Consider the following 19,246-nt stretch of genomic DNA (forward strand, 5'->3'; position numbering starts at 1 on the left):
GGGATTGAGTGGGAGCGGGGCCAGGAGCAGAAGCAGGATCAGGAGATTAAAGGGCAGTGGAGGGGAAGCAAATTGCAGGATATCAAGCCTGCAATTAAAGAACAATAGCAGTGAAATCTGGCTGAAAATTCAAATGAAAAGTGTGAGCCAAATACATTCCTAAAAGTGTGATATGTATATTCCCTATTTTTATTGTGCCTTAATTCGGTAATAAATGGTTTTTATCCCCCCCCCCACAATTCAGGGCGGATCATTTTGATTTATAATAGACCGATGTAACACTAATTATGTTTGCCAAGCCGCCACTGGGCCAATTTATGGCTTTTCCATCCACTTCCCCGAATAAGGGAACTTTCTCGAGGGCTGTCAACGAATTATCAATGAAACAAAAGCAAAAGTAAAAGTTTCTGGCCAGACACAAGGTCCAGTGAACTGACGAGTTGATTATTATGATAATACGCGAATGAATAACAAGGCAACTTGACCGAAGATCACGCACAAATTTTAATCAAATGAGTCTGCAGCCCCGACTCGGGGACCCCCAATTGGCCTGATGGCGGGCTCCAAACTTTCGTACTTTTGAATCCATTTTTTTGTCCTTCACAAAACTTTATCGAAAATTTCACTGAGTTCGTTTTGCATGGGCTACAAATTTTTCTAGCACACTTTTCCGGGTTCGAGTGGCAAAAGTTGACTTCAACTTGGATGATTATAAACTTGTGCGCTAGGATTATAAAGTTGCACAATTTTGATCACATTAAATTGAAAGATTAATTGAAAACACCTTCAAAAACGGGGCAAAGGGAAACTGTCTGCCTCAAGTTCTTTGATTTTCCGGCTAATCAGGGGAGAGGGGCCTGCAGCTGATTACAAAAAAATTGCCATGGTCTACCCAAAACACTATAAATTATTATGGAAAGGGGGAAACATGGAGAAAAGAACCAAATCAAAGCAAACCATGGAGGGAAAGAAGCAACAAATTAGCAACAGTCGTTCCTGTCTTCCTCTCTTTGCCATTGTTTTTTAGCGTCTCTTTTGCTCTATGTATAAACTGTTACAAGGTTTTGGCCACAAAGTTCCTTTTGTTCTAAGCAAACACAAACAGAAACACCAACACACACACATATCCATAATGGGCGCTGTGAGGCAGAAGCAGGACCCATCCAATCTCTCTCTATGTGTGTTTACCAAGAAAGCCTCCAAAAATAGTTGCTCGAAAATTTAAATATTGATTTTGAGCCCGCTCCCTTCTACAGCAAATATTTGCAATTCGAGCTGGAGCTGGAGATGGAGCTGGAGCAAGAGGAGCCCCTGGAATGGGCATCTGGCGGTAGTGGGAGAGCTGCAAATAATATCGGAGTCTTGGTCCTTGCTTTTGTCTTTTGGGCATTCGCAAACATGTTGCAAATACTTTTGTTTGCTGGGACTCGGAGCCGCACCATCAAAGGCCTCCTCTTAGGCATAATTTGCGTGCCTAATGAAAATTTCAACGCAAATTTCAATTGCAAATAGATACAGAATCTACGAGTATTTGTCCGGAATTAGCTGAACTCGGTCTACGCTGGTACTCCTAGTTTGGCTGGGTCTGGGCCTGGGCCTTGGCTCGGGGGAGAACCTTTGAAACTTGTGCATCACGGAATGAAAGTCACACTTAATTCTGATGTCTGCTAATTTATAGGATGGCGGGTACTTGATTAGATAATCCAGCCACAAGCACCCCTTTAGCAACCGCAAACGGTCCCTGATAATCATATCGTTGACGGGCTCAAGTTGGTATTCCTGCTATCGATGACTGCTTAAGCGGGCAGACATGTGATTTATATGGCCGGTGTGATGTGGAGTACTTTTTGCTGCTGATTGCTGATGAAATTATACACATTTGATAAACAAAAAACTGCCGACCAACTTTGGTCATTGCATTTGCTAATTCGTTTTGCATGCCAAAATTAGCCGCATTATTCAAATTCAAAGTCCAGAAGTGTTTTGGTAAGGGGCGGAAAAAGAGTGCCGATAAGGGCCGTCGATGGGGGGGCTGGTAAACAGTGAGGGAGGAAAGAGATAATTAGTTTCCAAGTCCTGACGAGAAGCTGCCAACTTTGGCAGACAAGAGCTGCATAATGAGTGTCAGTGGAGAGAGATAGAGCCATAACAGTGTTGCACAATTATATTGTGCCATCTAGTGTTGCATAATGGCAATGATAATGTAATGTAGAGAATAGTGACACTAAATAAATAGTTCATTGGTGAAAGAAAATGAAAGGAATCCAATGGAATGAATGTCAGTATATAGAAGTAAAGGCATAACAGTGTTGCACAGTGATTTTTTGCATTAAGGGAGTGATCACACGAAAAACATAGTTGATTTGTGAAAAAGTTAAAAGAAATCATATGTAGATAATGTAGTAGATAAAAGTAGAGGCATTACAGCGTTGCACAATGATATTGTGCCATCTAGTGTTGTAAAATAGCAACAATAATGGAATGTAGAGAATAATAATACTAAAAACCTAATTGTTTCGTGAAAGAAGATGAATAAAATCAAATCAAATGAATGCCAGTAGATAAAAGTATAGGCATAACAGTGTTGCACATTGATATTATGCCATCTGGTGATGCATAATGGCAATAATAATGGTATGTAGAGAATAATGACACTAAAAACGTAGTAAATTAATTGTGTGCCAGTAGATAAAAGTTGAGGCATACAAGTGCTGCACAATGTTAATGTGCATTTCAGTGATGCCTAATGGCAAAGTTAAGAGAGTGATGACACTAAAAATATGGTTAATTCGTAAGCCTGGTATTATCTCAAATTCGTTAAAATTTAAAAATAAAGAATATTTTGTTTACCCACTGGATTCGAACAGGAAAGTCTTTTCTTAGCTTTGTTATATTTTCAGTCTAAACGTCGCCCATAACTACATTATCGCCAGTTTCTGAATTATGAGCTGCACACTTCTGCCATCCTTCCAAAACAGAGCATGCCGTAATACTGGCATAATTCACCGATTAGATTGCCCCGTTCTTAGCCATAAACTCGAGAATCCGATTAGACTAATGCGAACGAGCGTTCCCCCCGCGACATTCCCCGCCCCGACAGAAAACTTTAAATTAGACAAAGGCTGCAGCCTTTGTTCTTTCTCTCTGAAACTTCAGTTACTCGCAGAAAAGAAGTGCGAAAATAAAAATTTGCAGAAATTGTTGGGGTAATCAAATAAATTAGACAAGTACGTGCAAGTGCGTTATTTTCAGCACATTAAGTGATGATATTGTTTTTGTTGCCCCGAGCGCAATGACGGACCGACTGGGCGAATGAGTGAGTGGACAATGGGGGGCGCTGGCGGGGGGCTTGCCGGATGGAGCACTCTCCAAAAACTAGACTGAATGAATCAACTCGTCGGGCTGTAATAGCCACTGACGCTGGGCCCAGCATTAAGACAATCATTTTAATTGGAGTGCCACTTGCGCGCACAGTACAAGCTATCCAAAAAAGGAAATCCCAACGAGAATGCTCCGGCTCCCTCTCTCCCGCTCTCGCTCTCTCTCTCTCTGGCTCTGTCTCATTGTCTGTCTCTGTCAGTCAATGGATGTCGGATGTGCCACTAAACGCTTAATAAAAAGTTTTTGGCTGCTATCGCTTCAGATGTTGTTTTTAGTTTTACTATTTCTTCTGGTATTTACTCTGAGGCTTAGCCGTCCAATACTCGAGAGTTAAGTAGATTTTATTTGATTTACTGGGCTGTTTGGACAGAGCACTGCCACGATTGGAGTGCGAAATGATAAGTTCAAATAACTTGCAAAATAAGTACCTACCCACATATGGATCTCTGTCGGGTTTTAATTGGTATTGAATTGCATTCCCTATTAAAATCGAGCGGCAGACATCTGCATTGCTCGGCTACAGGCTCGTCCTTTCGGATCATGTTACTCATTACAGAAGGCAAAGCTCCATCCCAATCGATAGGACAAACAGAGCCAATATTTATAATTAAATTCGATGTTCATCTGCTGCGTTCCACGGCCATGTATATATTATATTCTGGTTATTAACAATCTAGTCAAATGAGCGTGTAGATGCCCAATCGAATTTAATTGAATTGTCCAGCGAAAATACCGCAATGAGGTAAATGTTATTAACTTTGTATTAGACACAATCCGGCAAACTCTCTGGCAAAGGGTCCATAAACAATGCCACCGACCACAGGCCTTGCCGCAAAGCCGCAATTGGAAATGCCTCATTGGACTGCCACAGTTGCAGCAATGTGCAATGTAATTACTACCGTCATGGCCAGTCCCTTTGAAATGAGTGTGATTTAATTTTTGGTTTAAATTTACAATTTTCAAAGCGTCAAGGCGTCAACACTGATTTACTGGTGGTTTTTACCAAAAACGAATCTATTACATTTGTACTTTAATCAGCCTCGAAAGCTATTCGCTCACACGAAGGACGGGGGGACGGAAGGACGGAAGGACAGATGGACAGAAGGACAGGACTCTTTGCCATTTTCATCTAAATATGAAAAGGTCTTTGTGTTTGCTTGTGTGCCTATGTGTGAGGTTTGCATGAAAGGCCATTGAGCAGGAGTGTTCAAGTATTAGAGGGCTAACACGTCCACGTCCACGCGTACATCCACACCCACACCCACACCCACACCCATAAAACCCATAATACCCATAATACCCATACGCCTCCTGTTGCCTCACTTGTTTGCACATTTCTCATTTGACGCACTCGCTCGGCTTTCAATGTTAATTATACTTGTTGGACACACCCATCCGCCGCACCCCCTCCCAATGCCACTCATTATGCAGTTCATATGGGATCCATGGAGCATATAAACCATATAAAAGTGAGCATGTTTTCAGCAGATTTTCCACCCTTATCCTTCCGTCCTCGTCACGCCATGCCACGCCACGCCACGGCACACGCTTGTAAAGCCATTTGCGTGGGCCGTTTTAGTATTTTTTCAGCTTCTCACCTCGCGCTTTGCTCCTTTCGCGTGTCCAACATTTCAGCATTTTATTATAAATATTAAAATTAATCACTCAGCTAAGACGGGGGGAAGGGAGCCAGGGAAAGAGCAGGACCCGGACTCGGACTCGGTTTCGGTCAACGAAAATGTGTTCACCATTCGGAATGGTCCTTTAATTAGCCCGTTTCAAGCGGAATGTGATGGTTGATTACCACTCAGATACCCCTTTCAGCTGTGCCAAAGGATCATGTTGGAACCGCCCTCTTGTTTTGGCCTGGCCTTTGTAGAACTTGGAGTATCCGAATAAGATCGTGTATGCTGTGCATCGAATCACATAAAGGAGACACTTTCTTCTTCACTATCTAGGGTATTCCATTGCCCCTTAGACGCCCTCCCTTCTACGAGTTTTCGTGTGAAGAACCCCAAGAAGACGGACCTTTTGGCCCCTTACCCTCTACGCGCTCGGATACTTGCGTGTATCGTAGTGTCAATGTGTCCCTGCCTTGTTTATTTGCCTTTTAATAGGGGCCTGTATTTCAGGCGGCGTGTTTTTTTATATCGCACTGGCAACACGCGACGCATACGCAATTTTCCCGCCTCAAATGAGGCTGTGGAATTTGGTCGACGGTAATGAAAACTATGCCAGTCAAGCAGGGATCAGAAAACCAATGCAGTACTTTTGTCAAATCAGCCGGGGCAGTCGGGGCAGTTGGGGCAGCCGGGGCAGTTGGGGCAGACGGAAACGGGGCCAATCTCCGTCAGCTCAACCGAACTCAATTGGGCATGGCGATGGCCAAGTTCTGGTTTTATTTTCATTTTCATTTGCCAAACGGGGCCACTTGAATGCGCAATGAAGCTGCCACCCAGAGACAGTCAGAGTCGGAGCTGGAGCTGGAGCCAGCAGCCACCAAAAAACAACAAGTTTCAGGGGAGCAAGAGAGCTCCAGTCGAACAAATTTTGAATTTTTGCATAAATTAAACGCGCTATTCGGTTATTTTCGTTGCAACATTTAAGCAATTTCCGTGACTATCGCTGGAGATTTGTTGCCACAGAATCTGCACTGGAAATCCGATGCTCAAAATTCATAGAACGAGAACGACGACGAGTACGAGTACGAGTAGGAGAAAGGCCCAAAGAGAGGCCTGGGAGGGAATGAAAAGTGCAACAGCCCCACTCGAGCTTATTGTTGACATTAAGCGCCGCCAGGCTGATCTGCCCCCACCACCCAGCATCCACCCCCACCCCACAGAGAATCCCCATCCCAGACACAATCCTAGTGTTAATTAAGCTTACAGAACGAGGACCAGAAACGGCACAGGCAACGGGACAGGCAGCGGCAGGGGCAACGGCAGGGGCAGCGGCTGCGGCTGCGGCATAAAGCTGTTAAGTTTCTGTCCTGCCCTGGGCCTGTCCGCTGTTGTTTTAGCTGGCGGCAGCTTAATTATTTTCATGATTTTTCCATTTACAGTTTTACGTTCACATTTTCCGTCCGCTTTTGCTTTTGTCGAGTGTTTTTGGTTGTTTGTGGTCATTTCATTAAATTAAATCAATTAATTTCCCCCCGTTTTTTACTCTGCATTTATGTTTTATTATTGTCGAGCTTGTCACTGAAATGCTAAATGGCTGGCCACTGAGATTATTTGCATATTTCAGATTTCATTGTGCAAGATTGCAGTCGGTTTGGGAATCCTTTTTTCAATCGAAATTTGCCGAAACTAATTTGATTTTATTTAAATTTGATGAGCCGATGCACCGATGAACCGGTGTTTAGTTTGCATGCCTCCCAAATATGTATATGTAATTGGAAATAAATTGTTAAAACGAATGACATTTTAGCTTTAATTAGCCACGCCCCATTACATTTTTTCTTTTTGTATTGCCAACACATAAATATAAATATAAATATATCATGACTCAATTCAATTTTGCCCAAAGGTTTTTGTAGACTTGTTTCGATTGAAAACTTTTAAAAGCTCGCTTTAATTTAATTTAATTTCATTAAAACGAACTTTTTGCGGGCCAAAACCAGAACAAACGAGAGAACAAATGAATGCAAAAAATAAAACTAAGACCAAAAAATACAAGATTTTGTCGGCTTTTGTTTTGATAAGCTCTGACTGGAGCGCCATATATGTATGTATCACAGCTCCAGGTCCATATAGTACGAGCTTGTGTGTTTGCAGTTGGCTTTTTGTTGAATCGGGAAAATTTTGCATGATTACTCTTTTTATTTCTGTTTTGGCAGGGGAACTCTTTCTTTAATGGGATTTTTTTGTTTAAGCTAGCGTAGATTATTTGCCGAATGAGATAGCAAATCTGGAATCCGCACAGTGGCGCTAAGCGGTTGCTAAGGTGAGTTTTCTTCACTGAATGTGGCCATAAATTCGATGTTGGGCTTTCATCAATCAGTTTTTGGAATATTACTCATACGCCGAGTGGCTTGTATCTATAGAACACTGCTAAAAATAGTTTGAATATTGTGAATGTGTGTATATGCTGAGAGCGTGGAGCAATTTAAACGGCCTAGATTTCGTGGACAGCTGGTTGAATGCTCGCTCGCAATCCCGCACTCACAGAAATACTCATACTCACACTCATACTCATACTCGTACTCGTACGCTGAAAGCATCACGAGTTCTATTTTTCAATTATTTGTGAAAATTTTGAGGTCTCCCATCCTCCTCCTCCTCCTCGCACACAGGTCTTTCCGAGGAATTCCCCCATTATAGCACCTTATCAGTTGCCTTATCTCCCTCCCTAATTCGCTCTGAAGCTGTTGGGTTTTGACCTTTTGGCCCAAAACATCACTAAGCTCTTTTCTGGGAAAGCCAATCATTATTTAAATAATGCTTTTAGTATTCTGCTTTCTGTGCAGTTCGTGTGGATATGCAAAATCTTGGGGCAATGCATGGATGAATTAATATGCAGCATTTCGAAGGGGAGTTAAATGGAAAAACAAGCTGCGTGGCGAATGAAATTTACTATATACTTATTATATTTATTTTCTAAACTTTGGTATTCTTATTAATTACTAGGAATATTCAAGTTTGGCTGTATTTTCACTTTTTTTTTTGCATTAAAAAAAAAAAAAAAATGTATATCCAATATCTTTTATAAACATACATATTCCTCATATTAAAAAAAAAATACTAATTTAAAGAAAATATTGTTTTCTAATCAGTGTACAATTTTCCTTTTCTATATGTATTTTATTGATATTAATTTGATTTTCTTTCAGGCTCTGTAATGCTCTTCCACTTGACACATTCCTTTGATCACTTCTTACGGGCTCTTCTCGATTCTGGCTGGCAGAACCGCAGAGCTTTTCCAATTAGTTTAATGCATCATTTTGTCTTTTCGGCAGGAAGCCAAGGAAAACTCTTTCATACACATACTGCACGTCTATATAGTGCATATATGCATAAGTATATACTATGTATTTTGTTTAGACAGGCACAAGCCAAGTTTGTAACCACTTCATAACACTCGACGGCAAATGTCTTCGCTTGCATTCGTGCTTTTTGGCATTTTGCTTTTTGGTTTCTCTGTTGCTGATGTTGTTTTTATATAAACAAGAAATGCGGCTACAACAAAACAAAAAATATATATTACGGCTTGGTAGTGCCGTTGGAAAAGTTTATTTCGTTTTTGGCTCTTTAGTTGGCTTTTCCTATTTTCGTTCCGCAGACAAAACGGCGGCGGGCACGTCTTCCGGTTGAGAACGGAATCGGAATTATAACTAGGCGAAATTTGATTACGGTGGATGTCAGAGAGTCGGAATGGGTATGGGAATTGCAGAACTTGTTAATTTGAATGGAAACTGAAGGGAAACACAGACACAGACACAGATAGGGGAACAGAACCAGACACCCAGACACCCAGGCAGATGGATAGACAGATGGATGATTGCTCGGCGGCAATTGCAGAGGAATTCCTCTCAAAATTCCAATAGATCGAGCCCAATAGAGCGCTCGATGCAATTATCTGAGTATCTGAGGCTGGTTGAGACACGCGAGGTCGAACTTACAGATGGATACTCCCACACGCCACACGGCACAGGGCACACGGAGGCACAAACCACACGAAAACTGACTTCCGCGGAGGAGATTTTCTCGAAGTCCGAACCGAAACCGAAGCGAACCGAAACGAAACGAAGCGAACCGCACGTGGCGACAGTCAAGCAGCAACTGAATTCAGCCTCAGCTGGAGAACGGCAGAGGCAGAGACAGAAGCAGAGCGTTCAGCCAGAGCTGGCGGAGCAGAGCGGAATCGGCTCAGAGCGAAACCTGCCGTGAGTGGAAAGCCGGCGAAAGAGCATAGCAAAACAGAACAGCGAGGGCCCAGAGAGAGTGGGCTCGCGCAACAGGTTGCTCTTCTGGTCATTTAGCCTCGTTAAGAGTGCGCGACCATGCTCCTCTTTGGGTCACACTCTGCGTATGGGCGATGTGCATACATATGTACATATGTACGTATGGGTATCGGTGTGCTGGTGTGCGTGTGTGTGCGTGCCGGCAAATCGCCGACAAATTGTTCAGAAAGTGCACATGACTCGGATTACGAAATGGGTTTGTCTTAGCCTCCAGCTCCTGCTCAAGCTCCAGCTCCTGCCTTGGCCGTCTCGTCCAGCTGTGGCCTGTCAAAGTTCCTACACAAACAATAATTGTACAGTGGAGAGACCAGCGCAGAACTGGGCATAGATCTAAATACTCGTAAGTATGGGATTTGTAGTCCGGTCTCCGGCTCTTGTATAATATATACCGATTATATAATTAAGGATTTTCAACGTCTAAGGACTAGTTTGTGCTAACAATGGGAAAGTCAAGGAAACTTGCTGGTCGCTCGAGCCATGAGCGAAGCGAGTATAAAAACTGGAGTGGCCAAAGTCCTTTCTATTAATTGCTGCATTCAAACCCAAATTTTAATACAAATTAATACGAAAAAAATAACACAAATTTGAAAACATAGTAGGTGTGTATAGGATTGTCAGCGTGTCTGTCGTCAACGGTGTAGCAGCGTCTATTCAGAAGAAAACTCAGGAGAAGCAGAAGGCTCTGCAACAGGCTGAGGGTCCGAGTCTGGATGGGCAACTTCCTCTGGAGCTGGAGCAGAGTCCAATGGGATGATCATTTCAGGTTCCAGACGTTGAGCCACTGATGCAAATACTGGATTGGATAGAGACGCAACGACATTGTCCACCAATATATTGTAAATATCCTTGACAACATACGCCACATCGGCTGGCGCTGGGTCACGGATCGAGGCCAGGGCATTTTTAACAGAAATATTTATCACCTTCAGCTGATTGTTCATATCCTGTATTTTCCGGAGACTCTCGCGGGATTTCACTAGGGCAGCACTGATGCGGTCCAACAGGGCCTGATCCTCGATACGTCTGTTGGCCGCATTCTCCCGAAGACATTCCAGCATCATGAACCGGTTGCTGATATTCATAGGCATCTTGCGTACTTGTGAATTCACAGAAAACACAGAATACACACAAAAAATAATATTTTTTTTTTTTTATTTAAATGTAGGACTTTAACTTGTTATTCCGTACGAGCTGGGGCTTATACTGATAGTTTCAAATGTTGGATGCCTAGGGGAAGGGCGAAGGAGAAACTGTAGCCTGCTGTGTTTGTTGCTCAATTAGATGATTGTCATCAATTATAATAATTAACTGAGTAAGCCGATTAGTTGGCTTATCAATTAAACATTATGAGAGTTTCCCACAGGCCACACCTCGCCTCCTCCGCCGGCAGGCGAAAAATCAATGTCGCAATAAACATAATCGTCATTATCCTATTTAATGCTGCTCAAGAGGCCGAGGGACACCACAGTACACCACAGTACACCAGAGGAAGGACACTTTTATGATGGCATCGTTGGCTTCAGCTTCCGCCTCCGCCACTGCCTCTGCTTCTGATTCTGATTCTGCTTGGTGGTGCATTCATAATTGATCGTCCTGTGGGCACCAGCGTGTCCTTTGGTACGGGATAGGCGTTTAAGCAAAGTGAAGACTAAGAGCTTTAGTATCATTTCGCTTGGTGCCCGAACCAAAGGGATTCCTTTGCCACATTACCTAAATCTCTTTATCCGTAGCCCTTTTATTTCATTCAATTTTAAATGTGCTAGAATGGTGGAAAAAATCCTTTGTTAATTGGTCAAAGTCCTTGATTTTCCCTCAAGAGGGGGGACTTGAAGATGGGGGCCCAAGAAGAGAGTATAATGAAAGCAGTGTGCATACTCGGCTCTATAGCTGAGGTGTCACTATATCATTTAGCCATGGGATTGATGATAGGTCAAGAAGTAGCCAGAAAAGATGCTTGGAATGTTGCGTGGTGATATGTTTTATTTATCGTCTAAGAGTAGACGTTCAAGAGTATATGAACATCGGTGCGACGAAATTATATTCCCTAATGGTTTCTAATTAGATTAATAGGCAAATAATACTGGCCCGACTGCCCGGCCGCCTTGCGGTCTAGGTCAGTGTCAATATGATAAGGGTGTCGTGGGGTTGGGAACTGCCTTTTCTGCCCTGTCAGCTGGTCTAAGAAGGCAGAAGGAAGCTAAGCTGAGAGGAGTCACAATGCGAAGCTTAAGATTTGGCCTTAACTGAACGCCAGAAAGGGATCAACTTTAAAAGGGAGCTCGGCACATCGAAAAGTCATCAAGTGGAGTGGCAACAGTTAATAAATAATTTACTTTAAGCCTCTCCAAAGAGCGAGAAAGCACACACTTTAATTTCAATATGCTCAAATCATCATTATTTTGGTTGCCATCTAGTTAGTTGCCCCAGCAGCCATGATGTAAATGGGAAATTCTATCAATTTTCCATTCAATCATTTCTTCCACCGGCGCTCCTAAGCCGACTATGCAAATTGAAGTCAAGAGGCATTAAGTCGAATCCCGAAACTAAAATGCTACTCGATGACACAATTGTCAGGGCTTTATCGGCTTATTCCTATGCATGACTGCAGACACTCACACAGACCCATAATCTGGTATCGCAAAGGAAAAAGCTTTGCGAATTTTCCACAGTTCTCTCCACATTTTCTAGCTGGTGTCGAACTCATGTGCATACATGCACACACATATCAGATAAACCATCTTTTTGGAAACACTGTTTCAAAGTAGTACACTTTGGCTTTAACTGGAAGCTGACATCATGCAGCAATGCCTAAAGTATTTTCGCCTTGCTGGGAAGCATGACATGAGTACACACTATAATCGTTTAAAGGACACGAATCGTTCTGGTTTCGATAGACTAAACTGCTCAACGATTCAGTGAGGAGAGCTGTGCTTAAAATTCCACATACTATCAGCTCATATTCGTTCTTATCATTTCTTTTCATTCATTTTTATTTTGTCTGCAGAAAATGTGAATGGCAATCACCTTCCGACATCTCCAAGCTTTTAATTGACAAATTTAAGCCGCCCCTTGTGGACCTTGCCAATGCCATTGCCAAGGGTAGTAGTTCAATTCCGACAAAATACCATAGCCTGTACACGTTTTCTCTTTAAGCCAAACGTAGAACGGAATTGACAGCAGGCCGAAATTGGCTCCAGAATTGCAGTTAACCATTCTCTATTCCAGCCATCCAGCTGTCCTGCCAGCCCAGTTTGAAATTGATGTGCGGTTGAAAGGTGATTTATTGCGACCAATGAAGGAAAGGACTCTCCCTCTCTCTCTCTCTCTCTCTCTCTGACTTTCTCTGTCTATCTGTCTGTCTGTCTGGCTTTGTATTTCGTCCAACAAGTTTCGGTTAGGTTTTCATTATATTTTATTTTATTTTATTTTGTAATTCAATCAAGCAAACCTTTTTCAGCTATTTCAGCACTTCCAGCATTATTGATGATGAACACCGAATACTAAAGGCTAAATGTCACGAAAGAGAGAGGTTCAGATAGGTCAATAATTTATAGCATAATATCGGCTACATGCATACTGTGGGTACGTGTAGGAGTTCGAATCGAATAAGCCCGCCAAAACGGAAAACCAGTAAGGAATCCAACTTCGGTTCGCCTCAGTTTAAATGCCCTCTAAATATGTATATTTCGTAACTGAGGAAGCTATGAGTTATGCAAAAACTTTGGAGAAACCGCGATCCTTTGGTTAGATTATCCCTGGCAACAAAACAGTTTTCCTCCAAATAACTTGGGATCGGAGATGCTTCTTCTTGTTCGTTGGCCTCCGCAGCGATAAAATAATAATATAATACAATAAAAACCAAGGAGTATATAAAGTTTTCCGCCTCACTTCACTCCAATGAAACTTGATGGAATGCTCGTAAGTCATTTGACAGTCTAAATAGCTTTCGACCCAAATCAATATAAAAATGCCAGCTATAAAAGAGAAGCACGAAATGCCAAACAATCTTTTATGAAAATTTTACACTCGACCGAGCATTTTCTATTAATTTTTCGGGACCATGAGTGGATAAAGTGATTGAAGATGTTGAAAAATGTTTGCCTTAAAGTTGTGTAGTTGTGTTGGAATAAAAAGTTGCCTGGCATCGCGGAGATTGCCTTGAACTTTACTCATTATCCCTACTATTAACTGTCGCTCTACAGCCGTGTCGCAATACTCGCTAGCAGAGCTGGAAGCTGGAGCTCGACTCAACTATGCCAACTACTTACAAAAGTTTCCCCTGGCTCCCCCAGGGCACACTCGCAACACCTATCATTTGCATCTGTCTTTCGCCGCTGTCTCACGGACACTTCCTCTTGGGTGTCAGAGGCATCCATATCCGTGTCTGTGTCCGTGTCTGTGGCCGTGTCCGTGGCCGTGTCCGTGTGCGTGTCACTTGGCAGCCATCGCAAGTCAAACACGAAAAGTTCGATTGCATTTTTGGTGGTTAGGTGGTTTGGTGGTTGGGTGGTTGGGAGGCTTTGCTTTCCGCCTCTTCACTTGTGTGTGGCACGGCACGTGTCTGCGGAAAGACGCATACGCCACGTTGCGCGAATCGTTGACTAATTAAACTAATCTCTCCGCCTGCCTCGATGGCTGAGCAAACACCTTGAGCTAAAATTATTCCGGATTGCCTCCCTTGCTGTGCTGTGCTGCGCTACTCGTCTGTTTCCCAGAGCGCAGCACAAAAGTATATTTCACTTTTATTTCCAACATTTGCTGTGATTTCAGTTTCGCTTTCCCCATTTTTCAGGGGCTTTCCCGCTTTGCAATTTAATTTTTATACTTTTCTTTTTTCCAGCTTACTCGCCATGTTTGCGTAGCTGAAATTGTTTTCCATTTGAGGTTGTCCGCCTCGCCTCGCTCCGCCCCCGCCCTCGGGGAGTCGAAAGTCGGGATGCCAGAAGGAAGCACAAGAGATATAGGGCTGGGGACGGTTTAGAGTTGCAATTTGGGGTTCCCTGTTGGGTATCTGTTTCAAGTGGCACCGGGCCCACAACCTGTGCGATGATAACGAGTAAATGCTGCTCTGGGCATTGGGAATTGCATTGGGTTGTCCGCATAATTCATCCTTCTATTTACTAGGGGTATTCGCTGTTTAGGATAAGCCCGCGACTGTAGAATCGGGGAGGCTCAAGTGTTCTGCGAGTGCTCTCTAAAAATGTCCTACCATACGAACTTTCGTTGTAGGAACTGGTATTTTAAATATCCTTTTAGATCTTAATTTTCTGTGGATGTGTTCTGCGGAAAGACACTCTCTCTTGCTAGGGCTGGAACTGTTCAGCCTACCCTTTCTTTTAATGAACGCACCATGCAAATCGATTGGTGGTCTCTACTCCAAGAGAACCCAGACCTTTCTGCTGTAGGTGGGGGCCCGTTAGTACAACTTGGCCGACCGGTGGCACAGCAATGTGGACCGCAACAAACGTGACAAAAATGAAACCAAAGGTGAGTTCAATGAATCGGGCAGATGTCTACATTGACGGAGGGGGAGAGGGAGAGAGAGAGAGAGAGAGCGAGAGCCTCACTAAAAACTGCCAATGTCATGCACAGATATCGTTGAAGTCGCTGCTGCTTCTCTTATCAGCAATTACGGAGGCGAGCTCTGGCAAGTACCGCAACAACGATGATAGAGGAATAATCTATGACTATGCCAACAGTTCCAGCCTCATGCCGGGAAACATCACAAGTGCGGTGGACAAGGAGTGCCATGACTTCAACCAGATAGCGAGATGGATCAACCTCCAGGTGGTGCTGAACGGGAAGGTAACGCGGTTCAATCAGCGTCTGGGCAAACTGCTAGTCGGCCTCAACAACACGGCCCCGGTGGAGCACTGCTGCTTCTACGAGAAGACCACGATGAAGAAGATCGTGGACTATTTGAACAGCGTGGCCAAAGACCAAGCTAGCTCGACGGAGGTGAAGGTAAACCCCCTCAAGCTGGTCGGGGAGTTGGGCCAGGACCTGGACAACATTCTGGGCCAGATGGGAAAGCTCATTAACCAGGACATAAAGAGCTGTTGTGACCAGCTGGCTGAGGGCCTCAAGAAACAGAAAGCGGATCTGGGGAAAAACTTTGAGGAGCTTCGGAGGAAGCTGGACAAAGCTAATGGAGAGCAAGGCAAGGCGGCGGAGGAGCTGAAGAAAAAGCAAGCAGACCTGGAGGAGCAACTGGCGGGTTTACGGGAGCAGATGGAAAAGATTGAGGAGAAATTAAGAAAGAGCGGAGAAGGTGTCAGCAACAAATGTTGCGCGGAACTCGGTGAGAAGCTCCAGGATTTAGAGGGCCAAGCGAAGAAGGACAAGACTGAAGCTATCGACAAGGCCAAGGAGATTGACAAAAAGCTAGAGGATCTCACAGAAGGACAAAAGGATCAGGACGACAGACTGAAGGACATCCAGAAGAAAATGGACGACAGACTGAAGGATATAGCGAGCGCCATTGACATGTGCAAAGAGAACTGCGGCAATGGATCAAACGCTGGCACTTCCGACTTGGAAACGAGAGTTGAAGCCCTAAGGAAATTAGTCGAGGATCTTTCCAAAAGGATTGCTGATCTGAGTCCTTCGGAAGGGTCTTCCGGCATTAAAGAGAAAATCAAATCTTGTCAAGAGATTGGAAAACTGCTAGCCACCATAGAAACTATGCTTCAGCAGGCTATTAAAGGACAGAATCCAGCGGGAGAATCAGCCGATAGCAGTAAAAATGGGCTAAAAAAGGGAAACAATCTCGAAAAGCAGGTGAAAGACCTGCAGATACAAGTAGACAGGTCCAGGCACTGCTGTAAGTTCCTCGATGGTATCGGGAATGATGCGGATAACCTAAGCAGTAATGTCAAAAAAACAAATAAAACATATACCGATCACATTAGCGATTTGGAAAAGCAAACGGGGGACCTCAAAAAAAGGGTGGATGAAGCTCTGGAAAAGATAAAGGCGCTTGGATCCCAAAAAGTCTCTGACAATGGCAGTGGCAATGATGACCTGCTCACGGATCTGGACAGACTCCAACAGAATCTGGACAACTCCACGAAAGATATCGAAAATCTTCAGACTCAGCTGGATAATATGATGGCTCACATTGCGGTGCTAACGAAAACCATCAAGGATAGGTTCGCCATGACAGAAGATCTCAACAGCCGGCTGCTTCGCTTGGAGGAAGCTGTCGAAGACCTGAGGAAGGATATTGATAAGACGCTGAAGGTAGTCCAGCGCATTAAGGACCTGGAGAAACTCCTCGATGATGCGTTGGAAAGGCAAAAAAAACTGGAGATCCAGGTGAAGAGTTGCCTTACCAAGTGCAAGGCCATGGACTCGATAGATGATCTCATTGATCGCATTGAGGATCTGGAGAGGGAGATCAAGCCCCAAGAAACAACCACAGAGAAGCAGCCACGGAGTACGACGCGAGCCACAACGAGGGTAGAGGCCTGGGTGGGCGGGATCGACGTGGTGACCCCATTCGTTCAGCCAAATTAAATGTTCGTATTAAACTTTGACAGCTAATCCGGCGGTGTTTTTATACTTTTAGAAATCGAAACTGAACCCCACTTTGAGTATTTAGCTACTTTGACTTGGTGCTCAGATTTTACAGTCAAAAATGTTCAATCGAAATGTTTAAATCAAAAGCACTGCGATGTGAGGAGACGGGTCTCGATGCTGGCCTGCAGGAGTGCCAGAAGTTGAAGGACGACCTCGGAGACTGCCTGAATATCGTTGAGCGCCTAAGCCGCAAAAATAGTGATCCAGTCGAGGGTCGCCTTTCCGTGGACTGCCTGGGCTCAGTCTCCACTCTAGAGACAAGCAGCTGCCCTGACTTGAGTAGCAGTTCCTTGTTGCTGCAGGACTCGGAGGGGAACCAGATGAACACTCCAGCGGAAGCCAGGAGCGGCCAGAAGCTGCGCAGCTCCTACGTCGACATACGCACCAAATGCATTAAGCTCAAGCGCGAGCTGGAAGGCACAGTGTCGCTCGCCAAACACATAAGCGGATTGGCCCATCGTCAACGGAATAGGGACTATAGCATTCCAGAGGAGAAACCGCCGACTACCTGGAGAATCTAAGAAGAAACCTTCGGAACAATGGTGCAACAATCAAAGTTTTGGCTGCCGGTGATCGGGACGCACAAATTGCAAATTTTCTCGACATTTGGCAGCTTTTATTAAAAATTACTGTCACCATAAGACGAGACAGAGAAGTTGAGCAACTTTCAAAACTAATTTGGCTTGACATGAAAATAAGGCAAAGTTTTTCACTGTTTCCATACCCGGTAGTCTTAGAGCACAGGGGTATATATGTTATTCGCGAAATGTGTGCAACGGACCACACTTTCCTTCCCATACCGATGATCCAAGCTGCTTCCAACATTGTTTCATTCTCTGTCGTGGATTCCAGGCGGGTAAATGATGTTCCCATTGGCAGTGATCGCACGCGTTGGCGATTCGTTCTTAACTAACGGGTATTTGGCAGACGGAATGTCGACTACATGTCCTTTGCTGGGCCCCACGACGGGCGGACGATGATGCTCGTAGAACAGGAACAAGTCAGATGCATGTTTATGTGCACGACAATGGGTAAATACAAATACTCGGGACAGGCGAAAGAATATGGGAAAATATGAGAAATTGCCAGCGCAAAACTTGAGATAATGTAATGCAAAAGTGGCCCTGGACCAGGACCAGGACCAGGGCCAGGACCGGGACCAGACACAGACGCAAGTTTTTCCCAACGCTTTTCCAACTTTGCGTTTTCCCTCTGCCCTGCCGAGGGTATTTGTGCGGGCCCAAGTTGAACATTATTTTTTGTGTTGCCTGCTAGCTTGCCTCGAAAGGGGAATCCCCGCACTTCGTTAGAGGAACAAGTAGCCGGGAGCTGGCCAGCTGGACGGCTGGACGGCGGGACGGCGGGACTGGGAAGGGACATAAAACAGTGAAGTTTTGCATATTTAAAGTAATATCAAGGGGAAAACGAAACTTTTCTTTTTCATTATTATTCTTGTTTTCTGTTATTTTTTGCGTTATTACCCCAAGGGGTAGAAATGCGGGCAGGCAGTGAGCTCTGTTCCATTGAATAAGGACACACAAGCAGGGGTCCTCAATTGGGTTCAAAAGGTGTTCATTGAGTGAGTGCTGCGGTCATTCATTATGATGGGGTCCAGAGTACCCAGAGGACAGAGTAGAGAAGACTTTCAGATGGAGTGGAGGGCGGCCAGAAGCCAGAAGCCATAAGCCAGAAGAGCAGGTAGCTTGCGTATTGAATGAAAATGAAGTTTAGTTTTCTTTAAGCTTGTTCAAGCTGAACAGAGCTCATTCACCTCAATCGGATCGTCATTCTGATGCATTTTCTGCACTCATTGTAAGCCCATAAAATGGCAAACTTCATGGCACTTTCTTTCCCCCATAAATGATAGGAGGACCTGCTTGAGTTTCCGTTTTTACTTAGATGCATGCTACCCGTAGTTGTTCGCTCCTCCTGGTGCCCCAATGTGGCTGCCACGGCTAACATTGCCATTAAAATCCGCTTTATGGGGCCTACGTCTCTGCTCGGCCATCGATTGATAGGAGAACGAAAATTTATTAGCTCTTTAATGGCCTACAGAGGTCGGACCAAGTCGGACCAGGCCGGGGCACAGAACAAAACCAACTTGGAATAATGAAAAGTGCTGGCTCTGGCTCTGACTCTGCCGTTCCCGAAAGCAAACCGAAAGTGGTGTAAGAGGTGCAGCCACACCTCTTAGTTGTTGAGACCTATTCACAGACAACAACAGTTTCCTTTCGACCAGATGTGTCTGGGTCTGGGTCGGGGTCTGGCCAAGCTTGAGTCAAAACAAAAGCCAAAAATCAAAGTCAAAACATCACCAAACCG

At 44.3% G+C, this 19,246-nt stretch overlaps 4 protein-coding genes across 8 annotated transcripts in view; 2 read left to right on the plus strand and 2 right to left on the minus strand.

Moving 5' to 3' along the window:
- ome (dipeptidyl peptidase 4 omega) overlaps window positions 1–19,246 on the minus strand; it is a 68,109-nt gene that overhangs the window by 25,310 nt on the left and 23,553 nt on the right. For 2 of the 5 annotated variants that reach the window (XM_001353168.4, XM_033382342.1), the window contains exon 1: window positions 9,002–9,172. The exons of 1 other annotated variant lie outside the window; for it this stretch is intronic. The gene's annotated coding sequence lies outside the window, so the exon portion shown is untranslated. Of the gene's footprint in view, window positions 1–9,001; window positions 9,173–19,246 lie in introns of those variants that run through there. 2 more of the 5 variants (XM_015187134.2, XM_015187135.2) reach the window with 2 other exon arrangements.
- Window positions 9,875–10,554, minus strand: LOC6900371 (uncharacterized). The gene has a single exon (XM_002134730.3). It carries the CDS (start codon window positions 10,429–10,431, stop codon window positions 9,991–9,993), a length of 441 nt encoding a protein of 146 aa, XP_002134766.1. The 5' UTR covers window positions 10,432–10,554; the 3' UTR covers window positions 9,875–9,990.
- On the plus strand, window positions 14,759–16,945 carry LOC6900372 (myosin-7). Its single transcript, XM_033382343.1, has 2 exons — window positions 14,759–14,830; window positions 14,936–16,945. Exons 1-2 carry the CDS (start codon window positions 14,792–14,794, stop codon window positions 16,859–16,861), a joined length of 1,965 nt encoding a protein of 654 aa, XP_033238234.1. The 5' UTR covers window positions 14,759–14,791; the 3' UTR covers window positions 16,862–16,945.
- LOC4813112 (uncharacterized) lies at window positions 16,961–17,601 on the plus strand. Its single transcript, XM_001353170.4, has one exon. The coding sequence runs from the start codon at window positions 16,996–16,998 to the stop codon at window positions 17,443–17,445; it is 450 nt and encodes a 149-aa protein (XP_001353206.2). The 5' UTR covers window positions 16,961–16,995; the 3' UTR covers window positions 17,446–17,601.

Source organism: Drosophila pseudoobscura, chromosome X, assembly GCF_009870125.1.
Source record: "Drosophila pseudoobscura strain MV-25-SWS-2005 chromosome X, UCI_Dpse_MV25, whole genome shotgun sequence".
NCBI lineage: Eukaryota > Metazoa > Arthropoda > Insecta > Diptera > Drosophilidae > Drosophila > Drosophila pseudoobscura.

Excerpts from the sequence above, each read along its gene's own strand:
- LOC6900371 (XM_002134730.3), bottom strand. The coding sequence starts at position 10,431 with ATGCCTATGAATATCAGCAACCGGTTCATGATGCTGGAATGTCTTCGG.
- LOC6900372 (XM_033382343.1), top strand. The coding sequence starts at position 14,792 with ATGTGGACCGCAACAAACGTGACAAAAATGAAACCAAAG. Across the intron at positions 14,831-14,935 it reads TGACAAAAATGAAACCAAAG|ATATCGTTGAAGTCGCTGCT; the intron begins GTGAGTTCAATG and ends TGTCATGCACAG.
- LOC4813112 (XM_001353170.4), top strand. The coding sequence starts at position 16,996 with ATGTTTAAATCAAAAGCACTGCGATGTGAGGAGACGGGTCTCGATGCT.